General features: G+C 43.6%; 2 protein-coding genes across 18 annotated transcripts in view; one reads left to right on the top strand and one right to left on the bottom strand.

Moving 5' to 3' along the window:
• Positions 1–75: 75 nt before the first annotated feature.
• Positions 76–17,070, top strand: rcor2 (REST corepressor 2). Of its 2 annotated transcripts, none has more exons than XM_034615606.1 (14): positions 76–112; positions 5,423–5,548; positions 8,106–8,162; positions 8,807–8,887; positions 9,369–9,421; positions 9,574–9,735; positions 9,822–9,946; positions 10,235–10,301; positions 10,390–10,626; positions 11,344–11,421; positions 11,727–11,784; positions 13,518–13,585; positions 13,852–14,013; positions 14,161–17,070. In XM_034615606.1, exons 2-14 carry the CDS (start codon positions 5,425–5,427, stop codon positions 14,512–14,514), a joined length of 1,626 nt encoding a protein of 541 aa, XP_034471497.1. In that variant the 5' UTR covers positions 76–112; positions 5,423–5,424; the 3' UTR covers positions 14,515–17,070. The 2 variants fall into 2 exon arrangements, with proteins under 2 accessions (XP_034471497.1, XP_034471496.1); XM_034615605.1 differs by lacking the exon at positions 76–112 and adding an exon at positions 2,161–2,432.
• Positions 17,071–19,731: 2,661 nt separating this feature from the next.
• The window catches only part of mark2b (MAP/microtubule affinity-regulating kinase 2b), a 46,989-nt gene continuing 38,825 nt past the window's right edge, over positions 19,732–27,895 (bottom strand). For 8 of the 16 annotated variants that reach the window (XM_034615584.1, XM_034615593.1, XM_034615588.1 and 5 more), the window contains 4 exons: positions 25,778–25,804; positions 22,757–22,795; positions 21,992–22,101; positions 19,732–21,600 (listed from right to left, as the gene is read on the bottom strand). In XM_034615584.1, the coding sequence (XP_034471475.1) occupies positions 21,251–21,600; positions 21,992–22,101; positions 22,757–22,795; positions 25,778–25,804 (526 nt within the window). In that variant the 3' untranslated portion in view covers positions 19,732–21,250. The remainder of the gene's footprint in view (positions 21,601–21,991; positions 22,102–22,756; positions 22,796–25,777; positions 25,805–27,895) is intronic. The other 8 variants (XM_034615586.1, XM_034615591.1, XM_034615598.1 and 5 more) reach the window with 5 other exon arrangements.

Genomic DNA, 27,895 nt, shown 5'->3' with positions numbered 1-27,895 from the left:
GGAGGAAGAGGAAGAGAGGTGATGAGGGGAGGAGGGAGGAGGGGAGCAGTTGTTCATTAGTGAGGAAGTGTGAGGGACTGGAGGACTGAGCAGGAGGAGAGACAGTGGAATGGTGAGTTTCATGGACACTGACTAATGAGAGGAGAGGGAAGGAGAGGGGAGGGTAGGAGGCAAGGGAGGGAGGGAGGAGGTGGCAGGGATGAAAATGAGACTGGAGGGGGGAGGAAGAGGAAGAGGTAGGAGGGAGGAAGAGTGGAGGTGAACGGAGCGAAACTGCTTTACTGTGTCACCGTAGGGGGAGAGAATGGGGGAGGGGTAGGGAAGAATTTGCACGTACGCACACGCACACACACACTGTTGAAATCGAAGGCACTGTGTGAGAGAGAGAGACAGGAAGGAGGAAGATGAGGAGTGAGGAAGGAGATGAAGGAGGAAGAGGAGGAAGAGGAGGAATGAGGAAGGAGATGAAGGAGGAAGGAGGAGGAAGGGAGAACACGAGAGAGGAGTCATCACTGGGAAAGAGGAAGTGAGGAGGGGGGTGTAGAAGAGCAGGGGACAGAGGGGTGAGAGATATCAAGGAGTGGAGAGGAAAGAAGAGGAGGCACAGCAAATGGATAGAGAGAAAGAGGAGAATAGAGAGGAGGTAAAAGAATGAAACAAATCAGAGACAGAGAAGAGAGAGGGAAGAAATGGGGGAGGAGGAGAATTGTGGGAGATATTCAGGAGGTGGAAAGGAGGAAGAGGAGGGAGAAAGTACTGGTGGAGGGAAAGATGGATGAGCAGGAGGCGAATGGAGGAGGTGCAAAAAGAAGTGTGGAGAGGAGAAAAAAAGGTGGATGACAAATAGGAGTGATCACAGAGGAGATGGAGATGAGGTGGGGAAAAGGGGAGAAGTGGGATGACAAAGAGGAGGTGGAGGGAGAGAGGAGGTGGTGATGAGAAAGTAGTGAGAGAGAGAGAGAGAGAGAGAGAGAGAGAGAGAGCATGTAATAGGCTGTTACATGTCAGCAGCAGGCACTTGTGAACCATGATAGTGTGTGTGTGTGTTCCTGTACTTACTATGTGTGAGGACATTTTTAAGCATAGACCCTACAGAGTGAAGAGATTTTTGAAAGTGAAGACATTTCCACTGGTCCTCACTTTTTCAAAGGGTTGTTTGAGGGTTAAGGCTTGGTTTTAGGGTTTGGGTTAGAATTAGGTTTAGGGATTTAGTTTGGATGGTTAAGGTTAGAGTAAGGGGCTATAGGGAATGTATTATGTCAACGAGTGTCCTCACTGAGATACAAACATGTGTGTGTGTGTGTGTGTGTGTGTGTGTGTGTGTGTGTGTGAGAGAGAGGCGTCGTATTGTGCTTATTGCCAGCATCAGGTGAGAAATCCTGCTTCGACTGAAACACTCCCCATTCTGCACGCGCACACACACACACACACACACACACACTATTCCACCTGTGCTCGTACACATATACATTGCTGCACACATAAGCACACACACACACAGAGGGCGATAGAGAGAGAGAGAGAGAGAGAGAGAGAGAGAGAGAGAGAGCAGAACTCCATGATTTTTGAATTGTTCGACATGTTAAATAAAACATAAATAAAAAAGTACATTGAGGCTGTTTTTCTGAGTCATCGTCAGGTCAGGGGGTGAAGTCACACGCCTGCTCTTGGGGACACGTGCACTATCATACGCGTGCACACATGTGCGCACGCACACACTCGGTTGAATCGCCCCCCTCCTCCACCGTGCATACATCAGTGCAAGTCTGGACAGCCTGTCTCAGCACAGAGATGCACAGCTGACGAATCCCTCCGCCGACACACTGGCAAGTAGTCCCTAATTTATGGGATTTTGATAGATGGCAGATTAAGAGACTATAACTGATAAATAACTGTTTATATTGCAGATAAATATAAAGATTTACACTAGATCAACTCTGATTAATAATCAAAAGGCAAACCAGCCGGAAAGAAATTTAAAGTCAGATTTGTTTTAAACTAGGCTTTAATTAAGATGAGCTGGTAAAATGCCCTCTTACGCGTCAAATAAGATGCTCAGCGATCAAACTAGAAAACAGGAGTGGACTACAGTTAATAGTTTTGCGGGACTATTTCTCGTCAATCCAAACGGCTGGTTGGTTGGGAGAGGCGAACGCATCCGGGCGGACGTCCACCTCACTTTTCTCCGGGTGTTGTCCGCCTCCCCCGGCACTCACACTCACACACACACACACACACTCACTCGCGGCTGCTTCCATGTCTCCGCGCTCGCTCACTTCATTGTACTGACCGTGTGCATCAATTAAGCAGGAATTAAGCCGTTTCGGGGCTCCGCGGGTCGCTCGCAGCACTTCCAGGGGCCACTGCTCGCCGCGGACGGAGCCGCAGAGAAGTTTTGAGTGCGGGGGAAAGCGGAGGGAAGCGGAACGCAGGTACGGTGCCACTGTTATCTCCCCACTTCCAACTATTAACGTTACTCATGTAGCCCCGCAAGCTAGCCTGCTAACGCTAGCATCCCAACTAGGTTTGACTTCAGCCTGCACTTTGGTGAGAGGGAGGAGGAGGAGGAGGAGGAGCGGGCGGGGAAGAAGAAGAAGAAGAAATTTCGCCTGTTTTTATTTCTTCTTTTATTATTGTTCAACCGCCAGAAATGACTCCATGGAGCAGTTAGCACCTAAATGTCCCGGAACGCACCGACAAGTATAGTTAGAATAACCCGGAGAGCGAGTTTTTTCTCCACACCAGCAGCAGCAGACAGTAGCGTCAGTAGCGTCAGTAGTAGTAGTAACAGCAACGTAAGCGTGGGGGAAAACAAAAGGACTTCAAAGTGTGACACAGATAACTGCTCAGCAAAGCTTCGAGAATATCGATTTAGTCAGAAAACGTGGGCTCAGATGAAACCCCGGCTCTGAACTCATCGCCTCAAATGTTTAATATTGAACGATCGTTTTTAATATACAGCCATTGTTATATAAAAGGATGCTTAGAGAGTAGTAATATTAGAGTAATATTACAATTTTCCATGTGCCAAGTAAAAATGCTACCACAAGTCACTCTAAACTTAATCCTGAGACCCACGAGTATATTATTAGTCCCTTTAAGGTTATTTTATAGATAATATTTAAAGGTATGAGTTAAAAATTATGCATCAAATAGGAAAGGTGTATTAGATTACCAATTTACACATGTAAAATGTATTAAAAATTATGAATATATGACATTAAACTCATTAGACTTTGTTTGCAGTATTGATTATTTTTGTGTATCATACCATATGTATATATTGTGACAAGTGACAAAAAGTAATCCATATGCTATATATGCCATATGCTATTGTGAAAAATCGATTACAAAACACAAGTGGTTGGTTGAGCAACACTTATACTTATACAACAAATAGCTCCTGCCTCGCCAGATTAGCTCTCGTGTATTTTATAGTATTAGTCCGTATAGCTCATAAAAGTTGATTGTTGTGGCGGAGATCGAGGCTACCGTCCGCCGCAGTGTTCGAGGCTCCCTATACGAAAACTCTTCCTGAGAAAGTTACTTCAGCTTCTGACTCATTTGTAGCTGATACACCAGACTTCAACACGCATCGACGTTCTGTAGATTTAAACGAGGTGAGATGCGTTCGTGAAGTTGTGGTTATTTCACCCCAAGTGAAGTTAGAGGAGGGCAGCTGTCGTAGTTGCGGGGGCCACCGGGAGCAGCGATCAGACAAAGACCCCCAGAGAGGCTCAGACACTTGTATTGTCTACTCGGAGTTTGGTAGATGTGGTTTAATCTCTCCGGGCTGTAAACGATTTGGCCCCCGTTCCCCCATCCAGCAGCGAACGCGTTTTTAATATGTCGGATTGAAACCGTCGGTCCCCGCTTTGTTTCGATCCGGGCGCATTTCAAGTTAGCAAACTGCAGATGAGGTTGCTGATGTGCCGACGAGGGACAAGAGCAGTTTTTAGGAAACTGAATTTGGTGATTATTACAACCCGATCTGCCTCATATCCGGTCGATATCTTGTATTTGTGGTCACCTGTGTACGCGGAAGGAGTTCGAGTGTGTTCCTACTTTCCACCGTGCGGAGCTGTGTCCTCAACTGACCGTCTAGTCTTTTGTGTAACGGTGGCACTGACTGGTCCGGAGATAAAGAGAGAGAGAGGAAGAAACGAGGCTGGGCCACAATAACATACAAGTGACTGTGGGTGATAGCAGAGCCCCCTTCATGCTTGATGTCTCTCGTGTTGTCCATGACACGTTGTTCCCATGTCCTTAGTCAGACGCTGCCACTTGTCACTAGTTTGGAGCATTAGTTGGCTTTTGTGTGTGGATGTGTGTTTCCAAGCCTTTCCCTGGCCCCATGTTCCTGAAATGGAGATAATTGCCATGTATGTATATGATGGTTTGTGTTGCAGGCTGTGCTTTGACTGTGGCGTGAGTTTTGTGATACATACATGTGTTCATGTTGGGGCACTGGAAAAGATCCCAGTCTAAAAATAAGACATCACATTTAGACATGTTAATAGTGTTACTTAATATGCATGGGCCTGTTCAGTATAGGTCATGTCAGGACAAGGCAGCAACACTCTGTCTTTTTTTATGACCATTTTCTTTTTAGATTGATCTGATATTTTTTCCCTCCAGTATCAGTTTGTCTAAATGTCCGGCAATAGCAAAAATGCCCTTTGTCCCTTCCCGATACCGATTACGATACCTGGACCGTATCAGTTTATAGGGAACACCGATCCAGTACCGGTTTATTTAAAAAATAACTTGTAGAATGTATTTTAACAGCTGTATGCTTCTGACCCCGTATGGAACTGATGATTGCTATTATTGTTTTTTGTAGTACTTCTTTTAGTATCTATTTTGATAGTCATTGCTCAAGATTTACACAACAATTATTTCCTGTAAATCGCTCGAAACTGAAGTCTTGCATCTGGTTCTTGCATTGTGGGACTTTCCAGCTTGTAATATTACCAAATTGCTGGGATTTTAGCTAGCTCTGGCTAACCATGGCCATGTCATAGCATCTTTATCACCATACTGGCCAACTCAACTGGTGCAGGTGCAAGGTCAATGTGAATTTAGATTTGAGAGACACCAGGTTATAAGGTGACGCTGAGAGCTAGCAGGTGATAATGAGGGTCTGATTTGAGCTTAGTGTGTGAATGAGTTCATTAGTGTACTGGATGTGTTTGGAAAATAAACTTAGAATAAACAAGGGAATAATGGGAAAACTTCCAAGGTATCAGCATAAGATGTTGTTCTACTTAAAAAAAAGAAGTGAATTAGGTATTTTTTGAAATAAGATTTTAAATGAAAACACATCGCAGCCAACTCGTAAAAAAAAATTAACTAATAGATTGATATACGTGTGTAAGGGGTGCAATTCTATATTTAGGGTTTGTGTGTTTTTTTTGTACAGCTATGCCCTCAGTGATGGAGCGCTCGGGGTCCGGGGTCCTGTCCAGGAGCAGAGCCAAGACTGTAACCAACGGCAACAGCCTACCACACTCTGAGGAAGAGAGCAGCGATGAAGAGCATGCTCATGGTAGGCACACACGTTAAAATTAAATATTTTACTGACATCTGAGTTCCTTAAGTTAAGAATTGTTTCAACATGTAGCTACTTCATATCTGTGCATGTGACTCTAACCTGAAGCATGCACCCAGTGTTCTTATATGCAGACATTACCATTGCACAGATACACGATGGCAGCTGTTCGGTTGCATGTGTTGCATTGCTGCAGTGCTTCATAAGGCCCTGCACACTGCTTTCTCTCCTCTGTGGTACCCTCCTGCTCTCCTCCACCCCCTTCCCACACTCCTCCATCCTTGTCATCCTCTGCCCACATGCATCTTTCCTTCCTCCGTTCACTCCTTCACCCACTGACTCTCTGATGATCTTTCATTGTGTAACCATTCTCTCACCGTGCACACGGACAAGGGACACATTTTTAGACCAAGCACAGCAGTACAAGTGGAATAGTTAGGGATGGCTCTAAAGACACTTGACTATCAAGATTATTGCAACCACTACATTCATCCTCCTCCTTCTCCTCTCTTCTTCAGTCTTAACATCATCTCCTCCTCTTCCTAATCAATGTGTCTCATTTCTTTCTCAATATTTCTTTCTCAGGCAGCGTCTCCTATTCGGCCTCCTCCTTCCTTCCATCAATTCTTCTTTCTTCTTTTCTGTTCCCCTTCCTGCCTCTCCCCACCCATTTCTTACCATCTACTCCAGTTTCTATCATCTCCTTCTCCTCCCTTCCTGTCCACTGTCCCTGTGGAAACAGTAATCTGTCTCTTCCTCCTCTCGCTCTGCTTCCCTGCTCTTCTCTTCATTCCTTGGCTTCCAGCCTCTCTCTCCCCATCTCTTCTACAGCATTTTTTGCTCGCTTCACAGCAGCACTGATTACTTAATGTCTGCCATCACATTGTCACTCTCTCCTTTTTATATCCCCTTCAACTGTTTGGATTTCTATAGATGCCATATGGATGAAGATGTTATCATGATGAAAATGCCACAGGTCGAGATAAAATGGAGTGAAAATTTTGTATCATGATTACAGTGACCTAAATGATCATGGTTATCTGTATTATTGAGGTCAAATGTGCTGCAATTACTTAGTTTACTTTAAACTTTAAAAGTACTGATATACAAACTGAAATAACTTCAGAGTTTTGTATTTGAATAATATATTTATGTCAATAACATTTTAATTATTTATCAACGTGTTCCATCGAGTGCAGACATTGATCCCAATTGTCAGGGTCAGGTCAAAATATCAACATTTGTTAAATGCATTTAATTTGGTGACAGTGGATGCTGACATTCGCTAGCTATGTCCAGAGCGCTAGCAGCTCTCCTGGTGTTGCAGCCCGGCTCCATCCGCCTTGTTTTTAAAACACAAAACAAATGAACATAGCTTGCTGGGCCTGCGTCTTGGAGACTTGCTAACTTTGGGTCGATGCTGTATCAACCAAATCACCACGTTAATTACGGTGATTAAAGACTAAATGGTGCAACTAACGATCAGGAATTTTAACACAGTATACTGTGAAACCAGCAACCGTTTGATACTTATCATGATAAATGACAGCAACTAACTACATGCTGCGACACGTGACTGTGATGTAATTTAAATTGTTGATTTAAAAGAAGTCTCTATTTGTGGAGGTTATCAGTCACATGTTTTCCTGCTTTGACCTGGAAATGTTTGCAAGGGGTGAACTGCCTAACAAGAGGAGCATTGTTTGCACTGTTTTTTAAATGAATTACATATCCTCAGGGTTTCCCCACAAGGTTTATAGCACCTTACTTGAAGTAAATAATGCCTCTGTTAAAATATTACAGCATTTTTATGAAACAAGTAATCAAGCAGCACTACTTTACACAGCAAAGGCCACATATTTTTACGGTCATCTAATAAGTATTTACATAAAAAACAACACGAGTTGCGTCAGGATCTGCCTGATTCCTCTCAATAAAAAATCACTTTAGTTGGCAGCAATTCCCAACTCTGCTTACCCTGATCCCATAAAATAAAAGGCATAAAAGTCATCAAAGGCTTTTTGGCTATATTGTTGTAATTCACCAGTTTCTCTCACCAGACATTAAAGGTTTCCTTGTGAACCTCTGGTGCTTCATTTGCTAAAATGGAACTTTATTCCATCTATTTGATTATTTTTTTGAGAAACCTTGTACCCATCCCATTTAAAAGCAGTGTAATTCAACTGTACACGTATCAAGCTGATGCAGTATTTTGTCAATGAGGAAAGGTAACCTTGGTGTAACTCCAGTTCTGAGTTCGTATGCAGTCCTCTAACGAACTTTGATTATCCCGAGGCAGAGCCTTGATAGAGCAAACCCGTTAGAAGGCTTAGCACATAATACAATAGAAGATGTTTATCATCCTCTGTGTTTGCTGTGTCTTGTGTCACCCTGTCGGTGACTCCTTCTGTCTCCTCTGTTATCGTCTTTTAATCCTGTCGATCCAGCTCTACTACTTCTAGGGAAATGTCTGCCTTGTTACTGGAATCCTTGTCCCCCAATCCTCTTCTCCATCTTTCTCTGTCTCTCTCTAAAATACTGTCTCTCTCCACAGACAGTATGATCAGAGTGGGAGGAGACTACCAGGCTCAGATCCCAGAGTTCAAACCAGGTGAGCTGGCACAGAGCAAAGGTTTGGCGAAAGGGAGGTGACACATGGAGATATAAAGAGGCAGATGAATAGAGAGAGGCAGGAAATTGAGGTTTTTAAGGGGCATAGAGGTGAGCAGAGGACATTGAAATGGAGGAGAGAGGAGAATGCAGATGATGAGACAGATCAAGGTCAAATGACCAGAGTTAATGTGGGAATTCAGGAAAATGGAGAGATGGAAAGATAACTTTTGGAAAATGTCTAAAGTAAGGTGCTTCTTTTCCAAAAAATAGTCAGTTTTTCAGATGAAACTGAAATCTTAAAAGCTATAAAATGTGTCTTTGCTGAGTAAATAAAAGGGTTTGTTCTGCAGTAAAAACTGAAATGGACCTCAGATATTTTCTTCTGTCGCTACTGTACAATGAATGTTTTTTCTGTTCTTTTCATTAAGTATTACCCCCCTCCATTTAGTTCAAATGAAGATGGAGCTGAAGAAGTAGTCTTAACCTAAAAGAAGAAAGCTGATGAAAGTTAAAGTAAATATAATGTCTGAGGGGAGAGAGAGAGATCTATGGATTTAAAAGATATTAAAAGGTGTAGGAGAAGTGTAACCTCCATGTGTGGATGTAATGTCTGAAAATGTGTTGTTTTGTTTTCATCACTAGACAGTCCAACCCGCTACAATGAGAAGGACCAGAGGAGCATGTTGGTGTGGTGTCCCAACAGTCTGCTCTCCGATGCCATGTGTAAGCTACGCGCATGCATACACACACATGCATACACACACACACACACGCATACACACACACACACACACACACACACACACACACACACACACACACACACACACACACCAAACGTACCTTACATTCACTACAACTTGACCTTCAGTTAGGTAGCTAGTCCTGACTAGAGAATAGTAATTAAAACTTTCAATCCATCTGTCTCTCAATGTGCTTTAGCTTGGTCTCTTCACCTCCATCTTTCTTCTCTTCCTCATTTGTATTCATTCCCTCAATCCTTTTTGTTTGCTTTATATTCATTATTTACTCCTTTGCTCCTTTCTTTATCTTCCTGTTTTTTTAACCATCCCTAGCTGGTTTTCCTTTCCAACTCTCCACAGCATACTTTTGTGCTTTTTGCCTTTCTCCTCTTTTTTCCTGCTCTCTATCTATTCATTCATCTTTCTCACCTCCTTTTAAACCAATTTTCTCTTTATTCTAGTGGATGAGTACATCCTGATGGCTAAAGAAAAACATGGATACAACATGGAGCAGGTAAGATTAGTCTTTCCTATTTTCCCTAAAAACATTTGTGTTTCCTCTACATTTTACAACTTAAATTATATTCCTGTTGCCTCTGTATCTTGTCCCTCTACTAAAACTAACCTCTCCCCAAATCTTTTGGCTTTCCCTCTGCGTTCCACCAGGCCCTGGGCATGTTGCTGTGGCACAAACACGACGTGGAGCGCTCACTGGCCGACCTCGCCAACTTCACCCCCTTCCCGGACGAGTGGACATTGGAGGATAAAGTGCTGTTCGAACAGGCCTTCAGCTTCCACGGCAAGAGCTTCCACCGCATCCAGCAGATGGTGAGAGACTGGGAGAATAACACACCCCGGCAGTATATCTAGTACTGTAATTTTCATCAATTCATCAACGGGCTGTTTGTGTGTAGCTGCCAGACAAGCTGATCTCCAGCTTGGTAAAGTACTACTACAGCTGGAAGAAGACCAGGACCAGGACCTCAGTGATGGACCGACAGGCCAGGAGGCTGGTCAGCAAGAGAGAGAAAGAAGACAGGTATGAGAATCCATGAAAGTTTAATGATCCCCCTGGAGGAAACTGAGCGTGTTGGCTGAGGAGAGAGAGAGAAGAAGGAAATGATGAATGAATATATATTAGAGGAAGGAAACAAAGTTCTCTCAGACACAAGTTACCTGAGAGCTAACATTTCCAAAACTGCTTTGTTGAATGACACTTGATAAGCATGTTAACCTGAGGAAACAAGAGAATAATTTATATAGATGAGATCCTTGGATATTATTTTCAGTTTTGGTTTAATTTCTCTGTTTACTTTTTGTGTTGCAGTAATGATGAGTTGGAGGAAGGAGACCCCGGCAGTGACAGTGACTTTGAGATTAACAACAAGAAAGAGGTAAAGGAAAAATGTCAAGTCATGACTTTCACGAGTCACCCTTTTTTTTATTGCTGGTTTTTATTTTGTGATTTCTTTGTCCACAAAGGCAGTGAAACAGACCCCCAGCGCTAGCTCTGAGAAGCCCACCCCCAGTCGCTCTGGGCCGATAAAGAAGGAGAATATCGGGGCCCAGTATCGCCACCACCCACTCCGAGCCCGCCGCAGGCCACCGAAAGGCATGTACCTGGAGCAGGGAGACATCATGTCCCTTTCAGCCTCTCAAGATGCCGGGGTGCTGTCTGTACGACAGCTGGACACGACGCTGGTGTCACTGAAGAGACAAGTATGTATAGCTGCTTTCAGACATGCACTGAACTCCAGATAATCCCCTGAAATCATCTGGAGGGGCTGTATGTGATCAGGCAAATGTCCAAGTGAATTGCTACGGACATTCTCCAGAGTTTTTCCTGCCAGCCCCAACTAAAATGTCACGATATTGTACGAATTAGCTCTTGTGAGAATACAGCAGGAGATCTTTTGCAGGATTCACCACGAGTGAACAGTTGCTAACGTTTCCAACACGTTATAGATAAAAAAAAAAATACAAGAATACAAATACATCAGAATGAAAGAGGCGCCATACATGTAGAAGAAACAGACAAAGATATGAACCTAGAAAGACAATGATATTTGAGAGCTTTTGGTGATAAGGGTCGACGCTTGTGTTGATGTGCTGTTAACAAACCTAATTAATCAGCACACAAAAAGTCGGTGAAGGGTTGTTTAGTTACAATAATTAAACAAAAAAATAGCTCAACAACCAGATCAGGGTTGAAAAAGCTGGTGGAAACATAACCAAAAAAAGTATATTCTATCACTATTGACATTTTAAAATCACAGCTACTTGCTTTGTTTGAGCAGCGAAAGTTGTGAGTTACTGCATGTTAAAAGTAAAAGAAGTTTCTTTGTATCTACTCAGAGCTACAGATTTTTGTTTCATGGCATCCGCGCTCCCAATTATCTTACATTGTATTCTCTCATTTTCCCCCCCCTCTTTCAGGTTCAGTCCATTAAACAGAACAACAGTAGCTTGAAGCAGAGTCTTAATGCAGGTGTTGATGTGTTCCGAGCGGCTGAGGTAAATCTTTTTTTCCACTCCTGCCTCTCTTCATTTTCTTCCCTTTACATCCCTCATCTATCTCTGCTTTGATTTTTGTTTCCTGACTCTAATGACTTTACTCAGCTCGTCCCTCTCCTCCTCATTTATTCATTCTGCCCTTCCCCAATTCCCTCCAGATATAATTTCACCCCTTGCGGGACTGAGATTAGTCTTAATCTGCTCTTTGCTCTCATGCTGTCATTTTTACCTCTTTCTCCTCATCGTTCTTACCACCTACTGTACCCCTGTCATGCTCTAATCTCTCTCCTCTCTCCCTTTCTCAGCCTACCCCGAAGATGAACTCTCGTTGGACCACAGAGGAGCAGCTCCTGGCTGTGCAGGGTGAGTAAAGGCTGCAGCATCATCATCCTCGTCCTCCTGTAGAGTCACCTCAAAGAGCCTAGACTGCATGTGTTGGTACTGCATGACCAAACAGTACGTCTCCTTATGACTCTGCTGCAGTCTTGGTTTATTTAAATGGTTCATTTGTGTCACTCAAATGATCCTTGTGAACATACGTACTTCACACTGTCCACTTGTGATCAGATCTATCAGGATGGATGTCAATACCAGGTCTCACAAGGGCCTATGTAGTTTTATTAACACGTTTTTTGGCCAGAACAAAAAAATGTATTAGTTAATTATGACAAATCTTTCAGAGAACAAGGTAAAATGATGAAGTGACGACATTTCATCACATCAGGCTGCGATTCTGTTTAATGTATGTCTCCTTAATGCTACACTCATGATGAAGTGATGCAGCTGAAATACACATGAGCTCCTGGGATACAGGTTCCCTGTGTAATGAAACTAAATTAGAGCTTTGGGGAAATGTGAAGCTTCTTCTGTCGACAGCACTTTGTTGATTAGAGACACACAGTTGATCTACAGAGGGGAGTCCAGTGAGGGAAACTCAGAGGTATTAAGAGGAGGAATCATGGCTAATGAGTGTGGGTGCTGTTTGTTGCTATGGACACAGTTCTGCTTGTCACGGCACCCAATGACAAAATGAATAAGATAAGTTCTGAATGGCCGATGTAGGATCAGCTGCATTTACTGGAAATTATTACCTGATGTGCAAACACATTAAATGAAATTATATTATTTTACCTGACATCCCTGATCAGAACAAGGATCTTTATTCAGAAGACTGAAGGACATAAATGACATAAGTATAAATAAATATATAAATAAATGATTAAATACATAAATAAATGGAAAAAATAATTACTATTTACAGTGAAAAAGGCTATTCCTGTATTTCTACATTTATTTCTGTATTCCAATATTTATTTATTTATTTATACTGATGTCCTTTACAGAAGGCAACATGGCAGGTAAATTTAAATTATAAGATACACAGATGCAAAAACTGCTGATATTCCTTGAGAGAACACGTTGGTAAGATGTAACGGAGGATGAAATCTATCTTGCTCCTGGGGTCAGCAGTTTGCAGGAGGGCTGCGTCTTTTCTAAATGAAAACTTGCAGTTTGGGCAGCGTTTAAATAATTCATAAGAGTAAACAGTAACTCACTCCGAAAACATGAAGGTCAAATTTCCCCATTATTACCAACAGACAATTAAGATCGGACCAGTGTGAAAAGCACTGGGTTAACGTAGGAGTTACAGGAGATTCCTGCCTGTAGTGCTAATTCACAAGTCAGGCAAAACTCAAGGTTAATACAGTGTTTGGAAGAGAAATCTCCCCACTTTCCCTTTGCAGCTGCTGTCAATGCACCTTGGAGCATTGGATCCACAGCTACTGCAGCTGTGCAGCATTAACAGCAGGAGAGAGAGTGAAAGATCTGAATGTGTGTAACGACGTGAGGGCGAAGCAGGTCAGGCCTGTAAAAGAGCAGGTGCACTCAGTCAGCCGACCTCAGCTGAAGGTCAACAGAAAACACACGCATCAACAAGCCAGCTCACTCTACATCCACTCGTCCCTGCGTTTCCTCTCACACACACACACACACACTGCAGCCGTTTCTGCAGCATTTTAAGGCCAATGAAGTGCCTGTAAGTGACGCATAGAGACGACATGAACCTGATGGGTTTTTTCTCTCTCCGTTTCCAGCTATCCGTCGTTATGGTAAAGACTTTGCAGCCATTGCAGAGGTGATAGGAACCAAGACGCCAGCTCAGGTGAGCATCCTCTTCCACTTCTCATCTCTTGTTCTGACCTCAGTCTAACTTTGCGCTCTCAGCGAGCTGCCTATCAGCTTTTCATCTCTTCTGCAATTACCCCCTCATCCCTGCGTCTAGATTAGCATGTGTCTTTTATGGGATGAGTATAATCTCCGTTATCCCTCCTCTAATTTGTCCATTGTCGGCCTCTGTGTCCTTGAACATGGCACAACTTTCTGTCGTACGCCATTTCTTCTCAAACACGTCTTTCTCATTGGGTTCAGGTGAGTTCGTTCTTCGTGAGCTACCGGCGCAGGTTCAACCTGGACGAGGTGCTGAGGGAGTGGGCAGCCGAGCAGGTGGCCACCAGCCGCGACCAGAGGGACCCCAGGAGGAGCGGCGAGGAGATCACGGCAGCTACAGACGGAGGTGCAGAGGAGGACGAGGTGAGGCCTGTCAGAAGTCACACGTGATGTTAGACATGATGTTCTCTTGCCTTGTTTTCGCAAAACTTCTCTCCAACTGTCCCCCTTATCTCACTTCATCTTGTCTTTGCTAATTGTCCTCCACCTCCGTCTCCTCCCTCCCCTCAGGTCAAAATGGAGGACTTTCCCTCAGATGCTGCCGACAGCTCCTCTCCCCCTTCCTCCACCCAGACTCCGTCATCTTTCTCCCAGCCTCCACCGCTGCTGCGTCCCGCGCCTCCATCGGCTCCCCCAAGCCTCCTCCGTCAGCCGCCTCCTCTTCAGACTCGCCCACTGCAGAACCGAGCGCCTCACAACCACCCGCCACCTCCACTCATCCGTCCCGCGGTGACCTCCTCCTCCTCAGGGAGCTCCAGCCTCAGGGCTTCTCCACCCAGCTCCTCCTCCTCCTCCAGCACTGCAGCGGGGCAGCTGCCTCCGTCACTGGTCGGGCTCAAAGTGGAGCAGTCCAACTCGCACTGATGACGCAGACACACACACACACACACACACACACACACAACAGTAGGAGTAGAAGCACACAGACACACACACACACTAGCATGCAGACAAACCCATTTCTCTCTCTTTTCTCAAAGAAAATTCCTTCTACTTGTAACTGCAACGTTCCCAGCCGTTGTCTCTGGGAACATGACACGTCACATGTTCAATCAAACATTCTCGGGTCCCTAAGGTGACGTCTCAGTTCTTAAAAAAACGTGGCAGGAAGAGAGTGAGGGGCCCAGCAACAAAGTCCACTGCATTGGTGATCTGAGGCCCCTTCACTGTACTGACACACACCTACCTCCAGACCATTGTTCTCTAGTGTAACACACACACACACGCATGCACACACACCTCCTTGAACAAAAACAAGACAAAGACACTGGATCATCAAGCTGTTGAAGCCATGACCACAGCGAGCAAACCCACCTGCCCATCTCCATGGCAACTGTTGAACATCTGGATTGCGGAGGAGTGTGGTTGAACATGCACACACATGCGTATATATAAATATATACACTGTAGGTTCCACTAGGCAGGTATCAAGTCATCCAAACAGCCTTCAGGAAAAACAAAAGATAAATAAAAGAGGGAAAGAAAAAAAGAGGATGAAGAGTTTCTCACATCTGAGCCAAACCTTCTCCTGAGAGGTCGTGTAAATTAGAAACTCATTTTGATGGTGTGGATAGTTATGCCTTTTTTTCCTTTCGTGCTTTAAAACTCGGACCCTCACAGGAGCGAGGAGGTACGTCGTCAAAGAACCCGAGCGTCGTCCTGAGAGCTTAGTCGCTTTTCGTCGTGGAAATTCTGAATCGGGCAAAAAAGACAAACCGAGATCTCTCCTCTCATAGCCATGTATTACTAGTATTAACTGGAGTGATGTTTTCCTGTTTCTTTGACTAGACTTGAGCTCTAGATAGGCAGTCAGTGACTGTAAGTAGTTTAGCTAGTGCATACTTTATTATTATGATGATAATTATTGACTGAGCACGAAGGAGAAGAAGAGTCTGGACTGTGTCGGTCATTTCAACCAGACGTGTTGCCACAGATCTTCTTCACCAGTCCAGTGTTGGAGGTTAACACTGGTCGCTGTGACGAGCAGCAGAATCAAACATGAGCTTCTGTGTAACACGCCTGCTCTCACTGACTCTTCATTCCTGGGATGTTATTCAAGAAGAAGGAAATGTTCTGCCAAAGTCCTGTTATTGCTTTAAAAGCACATCGTCCCTCAGTGTTTGCTCAAGTCTCCAGACACTTCAAGATGTCGTCTCACTCCTACACCTTAGACATGAGCGGGTGACGATATTGTAAATCAGTTTCCTGCGGAGAGTTGCCTCTATGTCTTCAGGATTGACGCTAACGCCAGCAGACGGCTAACTTAAAGGAAGTTGGTTGACAGCGAGACTGGTTCTAACTAGAGGTTAACATCTGTCTAACTGTAAATAAGGGCATGGTCACACACATGCAAATATATCAGCGGTAAACCTTCTCCCATTTACTTGTTATCTGTGGGAGCGAGGGGGTGAATATAACAACTCTGACCCCTGGTGTTTGTTTTACATTTACATGTGACTGGGCCCTGAAGCTGTGATTAACACATTTGTTTGTTTTGTAACAATAACCCTGACAAATTGACCTATACACTTCAACAGATTCATTAAATTAAGTACGACATGTTTCATATTGTGTTTTGTAGGAATCGATAGCAAGTGTTTGCTTCCCTCCAGTCTTACTGCTGCCTGCTGGTTGGAGCCTCAGCTGATGTACAGACATGAGTGTTAAGTTTTCTCTCTGCGAGTTGGCCATTAACGTCCATGTATTCCTGTAGGTTCAGGTTTAATCCAAAATATCACTGGCTGCTTGCGATGACTCAGTTGAGTGTTTTGTTGTCAAGGTAAATTCCAAAAGTTTTTTTTTCTTTTCAAAGATGCGCAGACGGCTCGGTCAAGTCGTCTGAGTGCAGTTGTTTAAGTCAACTTTCTCTCTGGTGCTTTTATTAAAGTCCTGACCTGTCTGGGCTCAGAGGGAGGAGGCCCCGGGGGGGTCAAAGGGCACGTGGAAGGAGTTTATTGCGGTAACGTGAAAATCGTTTTGGACGACAAACTGTCCCGGAAACGCTGCGTTTGTGCCACAGTGCAGGATGTCTGGCATCTCTAGAAAACAAGTGAACGGCATTTCTCCTTCAGTTCTTTCTCCTGCTGAATCTCCCCTCATATTCCAGTTGCCTGTTGTATCACCGCCTTCTTAAGCAGATCTGTGTTCAGTGCTGCTGCTGCTTCCACAGTCTCACATCGCTGCAGCCTCTTTGTCAGCAGAGGCCTCCAGGGGGCAGCGAAGCAGCTCATCACCACACTTTAGCTTTAAAGCGTCTTTTCACTTTGCTCTGAGTCGTTCTTCTTCCCGTTGTTCCTTTGTTTGCAAAACTGCTTGTGTGTACTGTACGTGAGAAGCTGTTTACATTGTGGAAACTGAACTACTTGTGTTTGACAGATTTTTTTTTTTTTTTTTATAGAATAAAGAAATGACCAAACAATACTTTGCTTTTTTCTCTTCATTGTTTAAAATGACTGACTAAGTGCCAGGGATGTCATCTTAGCCTAATTCACACCTACAGGCGTTCAGCGTGCTCCTGCAGCGAGAGAGCGACACATCATCTGTTCCCAAAAACCATCTGTCGGCTCCCAACAGGTTCGGCCACCTGCAGCTTCCACTTTCCCACATGGTCTGAACTGTCTCCTTTATCTTTTAGTAGAAACAACTGAAAAATCTGCACCAGGCAAAACAGGCAGCTGCTCTGAAACACCTCAGCTTCAATGGGGTTCAGGTTATTAACTGCACCATTGTGAGTGTTGAATATGTTCTGTGTTAAATTAAAGTTACCAAGTGGTCCACACCTAGATACGAGTTGTGATATTCTATCTTCAGTGTTAATAACTAACCATTCTCATTACTGATCAATCTGCAGATTAGTTTCTCGACTAATTAAATTCAAAGCAATATAATTCAAGTTCGTCCGAACACTGCATTAACCCCCGAAGAATATATCACACCTAGAAGAAACCTAAAGGCAGCAAATCTTCATATTGAATCCATAATCCAAAAATGACTGCTGCACATATTGTACACAACAAAGACCAATCGAGAACACAACTTGTATATTTATCTTTCTGTTGCACATTAAAAAAGCAGCTATACATAGTACTTCTATTCTTGTTCGTACTATTACTTACATCTTTCCCCTTGCGTTGCTACTTCTCCTTGTGCTGCTGTGAATTTCCTCGACAGAGGATCAATCATATTTGAAGAAACATTTTGTGGGACAGTGAAGTGTCCGCTGTTCTCCGGCATAATTAACGCTGACAGTCACATTTCCTACACCACCCAGGTACCTGTAACAGCTGGAAGTCGATCAGACGTGTGTCAGTCTGAAATGTGGAAAGAAATGTTGCCTGAATAGATACCATTAGTAAAAGAATAAGTTACACACCTTCATTTCCAGACACTTCAACATTTGCACAGAAAACTGTCAAATTATTTATTTCTTCCTCACAACGCCCCCTTGTGTCAAAATGAGGCACGAGCTGATACAGAGGCCAAATATTTCAACCTTCATCTTTTTACTGAATCGAAGACAAACATCTTGGTTTGAGAGCTGGTTGAACATGACGCTGTGGTCGACATGGATCAACTCCAGATCCATTTAGCAGCTGTTCTGGAGCTTTCAGTCAGAACACATGATGCTCATCTGATCAAAAACATAAATGGGCTGCGTTTGTTTAAAGTCACGTTCACACACACACACATTTCTATAGGCTGTGCTTTTCTTTCCATCACACACTGCCGGCACATGGAGACAATTTCAGGTTCAATATCTTGCACAAGGACACTTTGAGATGCTGGGATCGAACCACCGGCAATCTGGTTAGTGGACGACCCGTTCTACCTCCTGTACAGAAGGCAAGATTACGCAAACAACACAGAAGGGATTTCTATGAAACTTGGAAGGATGCAGTAAGCGTCAGGAAAAAAAAAAAAGACATTGGGAGAAAGGCGGGTTTTTTTCTAGATTTTTTTGTTGACTCAAAATAACAAACGGATATCAGTTTAAAAAGTCGGACATTTCGAGGACAGATCTCTGTGAGTGTGTCCAACTTTGACACAGTGGGGAGAGACGGTCACGTAGCTTCACATAACGAATTTCAGACCCCAAACTATTATTATATCATTGTTTTTATTACTATCATTGTAATTTTTCATCATTTTGTCTTTGCACAAAAAAAACAAACAAACAAATAATACATTTTTCAGGAGTTGATCACCCCTCCCAGCCCCCGAAAACCCACCACTACAGTTACAGTTTGCTCAAAAAACACATTTAAAATCAATGTAAATTACAGCAATGTAAAACGAAACAAAAAAAAAAAAAAGGTAAAATAAAATCAACCCTGAAAGAGATAATATAACAGCAACAGCCAGAATAATAATTAGAATCCAATACCCAGCACCTTAATACAATGATCAACTTTTTAAAAAGAAAAATTTGACGTATTAAAAACTGAAAGAAAAACAAAAAAATAAACGACAGTGTGTCATTGTGATAGAAAGAAAGAAAGAAAAGTGTTAAGTTAGGTGCGACCAGCTGACGGGACTCAGCCTTGTCCCCCTTCTCGAACCCCCGCTCACGTGTGTGTGTTTTGTTCTGCTTCGACAAACTATTGTGGAAGAAGTGACTTCTATTGGTTTGTGTGGGTTGTTGTTGAGCGAATGTGTGCTTCAATGTGAGAAACATCGTTCCTGCTTTACAGGATCGACAACGCTATAAAAAAAGATAACTGACAAAGTAAATAAAATTGTAAAAAATGGCCGAAATGAAGAAAAAAAAAAAATGAGCGAACAGTAGTCGTCACCACCTTCATCATCATCGCCGCCGTTAAATACATCGATAACTCCTGCGCTTTGTGTTTATTCCCATACATTACGAGCTGTGTGTGTGTGTGTCTGTGTGTTAAAGGTGCATTACACCGAAAAGGCAGCAATGATATGATCTGACACAACCAGTCCACCCCCCCACCCTCCCCCCAAAGAAATCTTAATCTGTACAAACCCCAAAAATTTAAACGACACAAAAATATATTATCAAATTAAAAGTTGAAGAAAAAAGATAATTCACCATTTGTTGTAGTTTCTTTTAGTTTTTTTTTCTTCTTCTTTCTTTCCAGTGATAATTAAACTCACACACACACGCGTTCTGCTTTGTTACATACTCCGATGACGCCTTTTTGTTTGTGTGTTTGCTCTTTGGGAATATGTGTAGCTGAGAGGAGGGTGATGTCGAGGTGGGGAGGAAAACAAAAAGAAAAGGGGGGAGGGACAATGTGTTGGCTCAGGGTTGACATTCTGGATATGAAGGCGTGATGCCAACCAATGTGATACCAACATAAAACATAAAAAAAAAGAAGAATATAACAGTTTCATCATCATTCCAACGTTTATGTGCTGACGTATGCAACGAAAACAAAACCCCAACTTTTAATTCTTCAAAGAAAGGCAACGTAAAATCCAACGTAAAACCCCCCCCCCCAACGAAGTGTCCTTCCCTCCCCAGGTGCCGATACGCCCCCTTTTCCAGTGCACAACTCTTTTTAAAAAGCCATAAATTTAAAATAAAAAAAAGGTACGGGGCGTAAAAAGTCGCAGCCCCGCGCTATAGATGGTGACAAATAAGTCGAACTGGCCTCCTCGGACTCGATGGTGGCGGAGAAATAAACAAAGCAAATAAGGAAATGAGGAAGAGACAGGAAGTGATGAGGTGAAAAGATGGATGTGTTTGTGCCGAGTTCGGTTTTAGTCAGAGGGAGAGAGTGAAGGTGAAGAGGTGTGAGTGAGTGTGTGTGTGTGTGAAGGGAGAAGGTGGAGGGTGGAGAGCGTCCGTTAGCCGACAACAGCAGAGTTTGTCCATCCAATATCCAACTGTAGGTGTGTGCGTAGGTGTGTGCGTGTGTGTGTGTGTGTGGGCTTCAGTCCTAGCTCGATTGGAGTCTGTTCGGTTTTGGACGACATCACCACGAATTCAATCAGAAACTCCTTTTTGAGTTTTCCAGCATAATAAGGCTCCAAACGTCCCGTCGATCACTCCGAGATCCAGAGAGAGAGTAGATTTCCCTCAGCGTTCCTCCGCTCGTCTCCGTCTGTCCTCCAACCAACCCGTCCCCGCCCCCCCTCGCCCACCCAGCAGAACCGTGCAGAGAAACGGAATAAATAGCAGGAAGAAGTGACAGGAGCGGTCAAAGTGTGACTCCTTAAAAAAAACAGAGAGCAGATCGAACATGCAGAAGAAGAGTGGAACGTCTAAGTAGAACGTGACCAAAACTTAACAAAAAAAACAAAAGAAAAACAGCAGGGAGAGAGAAGACCTCGGTCTGTAAGTACTTCACGACTCAGAGGAAATCAGCTCAGAGTTCCTGATCGCAGGGCCTCGAGAACGCAAGGAACAAAACTTCTAGAAAAGAAATGTTTTTCTAGTCTCAGAGAACCAATAGCCCTACGTCAGACCTGTCTCCATGACAATCGTGTTGTTTTTAAAGTGATCCCACCCTTTAGCTTACGCCCTGACTTCCGCAGCGCTCCCTAACACACCTACAGCACCACCTTCATCCTCGCCATCCCCCACCCTCCCACCTCCACCCTTTAATCTCCCCTCGCTGCTCCGCCGCGCTCACAGTTTGAGCTCGTTGGCGATCTTTGAGGCAATGTTCTTGAAGGCGATGGACGTGCCCGAGATCCGCTTGAAGCGCACGCCGTTGAGGGAGAGCCGCGGCAGCTTGCACACCTCCATCTCCCACTGGACGAAGTCGTCGCGTGCCGGGTTGCCCGAGACGCACAGCAGCATGTATCGCTCGCGCAGCTCGTACTCGCAGCTGTTGGAGTCCAGCACCTTGCGGATCTCACGCATCATCTCCATGGGCTCCATGGATGACGTGGTTTTCATGGACCAGGTGAAGCGCAACGAGCGGGGCTTGGCCGGGTCCTTCTGGATGCCGATGGCCGGAGGGGTGCCGGTGCCACCTGCAGAGGAGGATGGGGGGGGGGGGTGAAAGATGAGCAATCAAGAGGAAGAATGGACGGAGGGAAGGAGAGATAATTGCAGAGTAATTCACAAGTGGTGATTAAGGCCAGGAATAGAAGACAAGTTAAAGGAGAACACACGTGACAAGAGACAGGAGGGAAACATGATGGAAGAGAGACGAGGGGAAAGAGGAGAGGAAGAATTGAAGAAGATTACAAAGTGTGTGGGAAAAAACGGGAAGAATATAGAATAGAACATGGGAAAGTTCTCAGGTCGTGACCGAAACACTGAACGAAGCCATGACAGATGAAATGATTTAAACGACACTCAAGTCGTTCAGTATCACTCTCCTTCGTTTATTGTGTCAGACGGCGACGAAACTCTACGCACCGGTGTTACCAGATCCTGGCGAGGAGTTGTTCTCATCGTTGTTGGTAGAGGTGGAGAGAACGCCACCGGACGTCTTTTCCGACTTGTCCACCGTGCTGCTCAGCATGGACCTGGATGAAGGGATGGGCGGGTGGAGACAGAGGAAGGATGGGTCAAAAGGGAGATGAGAGAGGAGTGTGGGAAGAGAGAAAAGAGAGAAGAAGACATGAGCAAAGAGAGAAGAGGAGGAAAAGTGTGAGAATTATTGTTTTAAAAGGCAAGACAAAAAGAGGGGGGCGGAGAGGAAGGATTGAAAGATGATGAGGTGTAAATGAATGAAGACAAAAAGCAAAACAATTAAAGTACCCCTGTGTGTGTTTGTGTCTCTCAGACCACAAAGATGTGCGTGTGTTTACGTCTTGAGTGTGTGTGAGAGATATTTCATGTGTACTTGCACACAAACACACATTTGGGTACTTGGACTCTGATTTCCCCTCACACACACAAACAATCTCACCACCATGCAGGTCAACCTCCACACCAAGTTTCCGGGATGCTCCCATTCACTGCTAATCTCCCCTGATTGGTTAAGCAGTTACCACCATCACCAACTGATTATAGAGGACACCCCAGCTTGCCGCCGCCCCCCCCCACTCTCCCAGCCATTCACAACAAGCTCAAAAGATCATCTACTGATTGGCTCCAGTCTACTGATTGGCAGGCAGTGGTAGGGGGGGGGGAGCCTGGGGGGGGGGTTTTGGTTTTTCGGGCTGTTCTGTATCTCACCTGCTCCCCTCATCCCGACCCTCTCCCTCATACGGACTCCTCGAGAAAAATCAACACAAGTTTAGTCGTTTGTTTTTTTGAAGGCCCACAGGCCAACATCTGGTTGACAGAGTAAAATCAGCCGGCTGCACACGGCGCCCGCTGCTCGCCATGCCTGACTCCATGTTCCAAACCCCCCACTTAGAAAAACAACAACCTTGATGCCAAGTGTCCAATTCGATGCCAGCTATGTCACAGGCGGGAGAGTCACCTGAGGATGTCACAGCCCACAATGCATTGCTGTGGTCCTGATGCCATGTATAGGTATATATCAGAGATGAATGGCCGTCTACCTCATCCATGCAACAGTTACAGCTGCCAGTTATTGGTGTAAATGTTTATAGCAAATAATCTCCATTACTCTCAGAACTAGTTTATGTGGAGAACGTGTACAACCAGCTCCAGGACGGATCAGAAGAAGGTGATGGATGGAACTGAAACGAGTGTGAATGGACTCAATGGAGAAAAAAACAACCTAAACTGAAATGGAACCAGTTTGGTGCAGTTACAAATATAAGTTCTGAAAAGAATGAGAGGATTCTTTTTAGAGCAGAATTGAAGTGCTACAACAGAATGGAATGGCTTGGAATAGAATGGGATGAATCCTAACGAAAATGGGACATTGTCAACAAAATGTGAAATGGAACATTTTGAACTGGGATGGAATGGTTTGGAACAGAATGGTCGGCATGGTGAGGGCGGGTCCTGTGGCTAAAGCACTGTGTTAATAACTATATTAGTAACAGTGGACACACATACACACTGGCTGTTTATAACACATACACACTGGCTGTTTATAACACATACACACTGGCTGTTTATAACACACACAAACACACACTCCCTGAAAACCTAACCAACATTATTTTAACAATACTTGAACTGCAGCCTGTAAAACGCACACGTAACACAGACACAAATATTCTCTCTCATCCCAGCAGACATGACACACAGACAAAGTGCAGGGAGACAAGCACACAACAACAAAGACGCACAAAGACAACAGCAGGACACATGCAGACAGTGTATGGAAAGTGACAAACACACACACATGACAAATTTAAACAGGTCATGGTCCTAAATTCATTATGTTGAGGAAGAAATGTATCATTCCTGTTTTGCCCCATTAAAAACAAAACAAAACAAAACCAAAAACATTATGAAAATACCCCCTGCAACAGAAACATGGTTAAAAACAGCACATGGGAAATGACGTGGAGAAGTGGAAACAAATGATGAAAACGCTTAGATAAATAAAACAAAAAAATAAAGGCAAATAATTTGTGCAATTTTGCATGCCCAGTGATGAGTAGGCTAAATGTGAAGGGATGCAAAATGGCACTGAATTCCAAGGAAAAACGACTATTTGATCCACTGCGTTTAATAAAAATGTGTAACTAGAATCTCTTCTTATAATAACAGCTCAATAAAATGTTTGTCCCATATTTATAAATCAACTATCAATTAATTATTCCTACATACATACAAATACTGAAGGTAACAGAACACGGAATTCAAATAATATTACATCTTCCAACCACCCGGTGGAGCAATGGTCCAGATTAATAAGGAAATTGCTCCACCTGCTGGTAAAAAGAAGCTAGCACACTGTGTGTGTGTGTGTGTGTGTGTGTGTGTGTGTGTGTGTGTGTGTGTGTGTGTGTGTGTGTGTGTGTTTGTGACACAAGGTTAAGAAATGTGTGTTCAGCTTGTACATGGTGTAAAATGTGTCAACGAGTGGTTAACATTTGCATACAGTGCAAATATCTACATGGAAGTGACTGTGTGTGGGTTTATGCAAATGTAGGGTGTGTCAGTGCAAATATATGTGTGTGTGTGTGTTCACAGCGTTAAGATCTTTTCCAGCAAGAATAGGTCAAAGCCATCCAGTTCTGTTGCTGCTGCTGCTGCTGTTGTTAGAGAGCCAGTGCCACAGTGAGAAACAGAGCAACAAAAGAAAGAAACGGAAGAGAGAAAGAAACGAGTGCAGCCTCCAGAAAAAAAAAAAAAGAGTGTAGCCTGAGAAACACTGCAGCCCCGTCCCTCCTGGGTCCTCTCCTCCTCTCTACTTCCATCCATCCATAAATACCAACAACAGTCAGGGACGTATTATTATTTTGACACTACACGCTGCCTTCCCAGGGGGATATTTCACAATATAAAAAAATATAAAAAGGAACAACTTCTGTCTTTTCGGCCGAGGAAATTTTATTTGTTGTGACCAGACTGATGATGAGAGCAGAAAGGTGAGATGGGTGATGGTTTGGTAGATGTTAGCAGGAATATCTGTTTGCAACGCAAAACACTTCTCCTATCCATGAGCTTCTTTAAGAAATTAAAAAATATATATAGGAGTTTGGTGAGTGGGATAACAATTGTTATTTGATTATTACCTGAACAATTTTTAAAGGTTTGGACACAGCTCTCTATTGGGCTGAACAGAAGGATATTACCTGCATGTGAATCTAGGAAAAGCAAAGGGTTAAGAGCAGGAAGGGACAAGTTTTGATCTATTGCACAATTACAACTCGACCTGAATCTGTGGCGCTATGGGGGGGATGGATACACACACACTCTACCCGCCAAAAAAAATGGGGGTGATTGAGGGATGAGGAAGAGGATGGTGGGACGATGGAGGGACGAGGAGGAAGAGGTATTATTGTGCTGCGTGATGATGGAGTGAGTGAGTTCAATGCGTGAGTGGGTGAGAGGGGTAGTTAGTAAATAATAATAATAAAATAAAAATAGGCCAAAACACGGCACTCAAAACCAGAGGGCTCAAAAAAAAAAATAGGGCCAACCACAGAAAAAAATAGGAGAAATGATGAGGCTCAAGGCAAAAAAAAAAGAAGGTTTCAACAAAAAAGCTGCACAAAACACCAAAAGGGGAGGAAATATATAAATATATATGTAAAATATATATATGAGGAGAAAATACGTATATATCAAGGGGTTATATTTAACGTTTGGGATGTTGCCTACCTTCTCGGAAACCTGAACGAGAGATTTCTACAAAAACAAAAGAGGGATAAAGAAAGAAAGAGAAAAAAAAACAATGTATGTATAAAAACGTATATATATTTGTGACGTTCCTGTAAAAAGACAAGCTGACCTCTGAGACTTTTAAATTAAAGCCCAACATCAACCAGGCTCCGTTGGGATTGAAACAGCAAGCAACATTAAAAATGAACAACAAAAAAAAGAAAGAGAGTCAGTGTTGCTGGAGTCAACCTCCAGACTCCATGTGTTTCAATTATTAGTGTGAATGTGTGAATATTATTAAAAGCACAGCAGAACATCTTAGGGGGATTTAATTGGCTCTGTGGGAAAATTCCATTATGAGCCCACTCCCACCCGTCTGAACACAGTCACCCCCCCCTCACTCCCAACATGAAATCAAGCGCTCCTCCACACACAGAGCGCTCCTGGGCGATCCTGAAAAGAAGTGTTTGTGAGGGGGAAAGTTTAAACGTGATTAAAAAAAACGACAAAAAAAAGAAAAAAAGACAGAGACCCAGCACTTCTACACAGACAAAGACACATTTCAAATGAGAAAGCACAGATTTAAGCAACAACTTAATCCTTAACGCACTTTGAGAAACATAATCTACTTCTACACACACACACACACACACACACACACACACACACACACACACACACACACACACACACACACACACACACACACACACACACACACACACACACACACACACACACACACACACACACACACTCTCGCAAACACACAACATGTAGTTGCAGTGCAGAGAACCATCACTCTCCAGACCGAGGGAAAAAGTGCAGCAGGGAGGTTATATGATATGTTAATAAAACACACAGCTTCAGCGGATACTTGTGTGTGTGCATGTGTGTGTGTGTGTGTGGTCAAACTGTACAGATGCAACACAATCTCTCTGTCTCCACCACCTCTAAGACCAGCATGCCAAGTTGAGTGTGTATGTGTGTGTGTATCCGTTAGTGTGTTTGTGTGCGCATGCATGTGTCAAGGTGTCCCCACTAGCGGTATTTATAGTTGAGGGAAAAGTGATATCTCCGGTGTAACCATGGATACTGCCGCCACAGAGCTACAGTATCTCTGAGTGGGAGGCCTGGAGAGTGGCTGTGCTTGTACCTCCGCCTCTTCCACACACACACACACACACACGCACAAACTCAACACCAACACCCACGCATGCATGCAGGCATTGATCATGCTCGACTCCTGTTTAAATCGAGTTTCATCATCAATACAAAAATAAAAACAACGTCCTTATTCTCGCTAACGTTACAACACGAGTTCCTCCAGTGCTGGTTGGTGACACAGGAGTGAAGACGTGACTCTCAACCTTAACTACTCTCTCGGCCTTTCATCCTTTCATTGATCACTGGGACATAGTTCCTTCCTGCCACCTTTAAACCCTCACTTCCTGTCACTTCCCATCACTTCCACCCCTCCTTCATTCCGACTGATACTCCTCACTGCTCCTCTTCTCCATATCTTTCTCATTCTGATTACACATTATTCAAGTCAATCACTGCTAATTATTGACTAAATGAATGATATAATACATTTTCTTTGGCTTTGTAAAATGACATAATTCCCCACTTCCCTTTGTATGAATCTGCTGAAACCTTGTCTCATCTGTAATAAATTATACTTTAGTAGGAGTGCGATGTGATTTAAAGGATAAGGCAGGTGATGATTTATAGTTTTATCTATCTACTAATTCCAGAAATCTCTATCTGTATGTGGAAAGCATATCTCGTTAACCGTTCACCTTATCGGCCTCACACTTGACACATGTATTGTTAAGGGCTCAAGGAAGTGCTGTGTCGAATTTGGTGCGTTCAATATTAATAGGCTTTAAATAAACAGGCAACCAGCCCTCTGTAGCATCAGTGACTGGGACTCATCAACCTAAGTGACGTTTTTTTAACATAACACATACATTTTTATTTATGTTGTACATCTCATTCCTCTGTGTCTCAGATCTCCAGTGTTGTCCATAAAATATTAAAAACACCTCAATGAGCCATATATTTGCTCTGGGTGACGTGTTCCTTTTTTACACGGTCACTGTGGTTTGTCTTGTC

Source organism: Hippoglossus hippoglossus, chromosome 18 (assembly GCF_009819705.1).
Source record: "Hippoglossus hippoglossus isolate fHipHip1 chromosome 18, fHipHip1.pri, whole genome shotgun sequence".
NCBI classification, from domain to species: Eukaryota; Metazoa; Chordata; class Actinopteri; order Pleuronectiformes; family Pleuronectidae; genus Hippoglossus; species Hippoglossus hippoglossus.
Note: the sequence above shows the minus strand (reverse complement) of the source record. Positions and strands in the feature narration are given on the sequence as shown.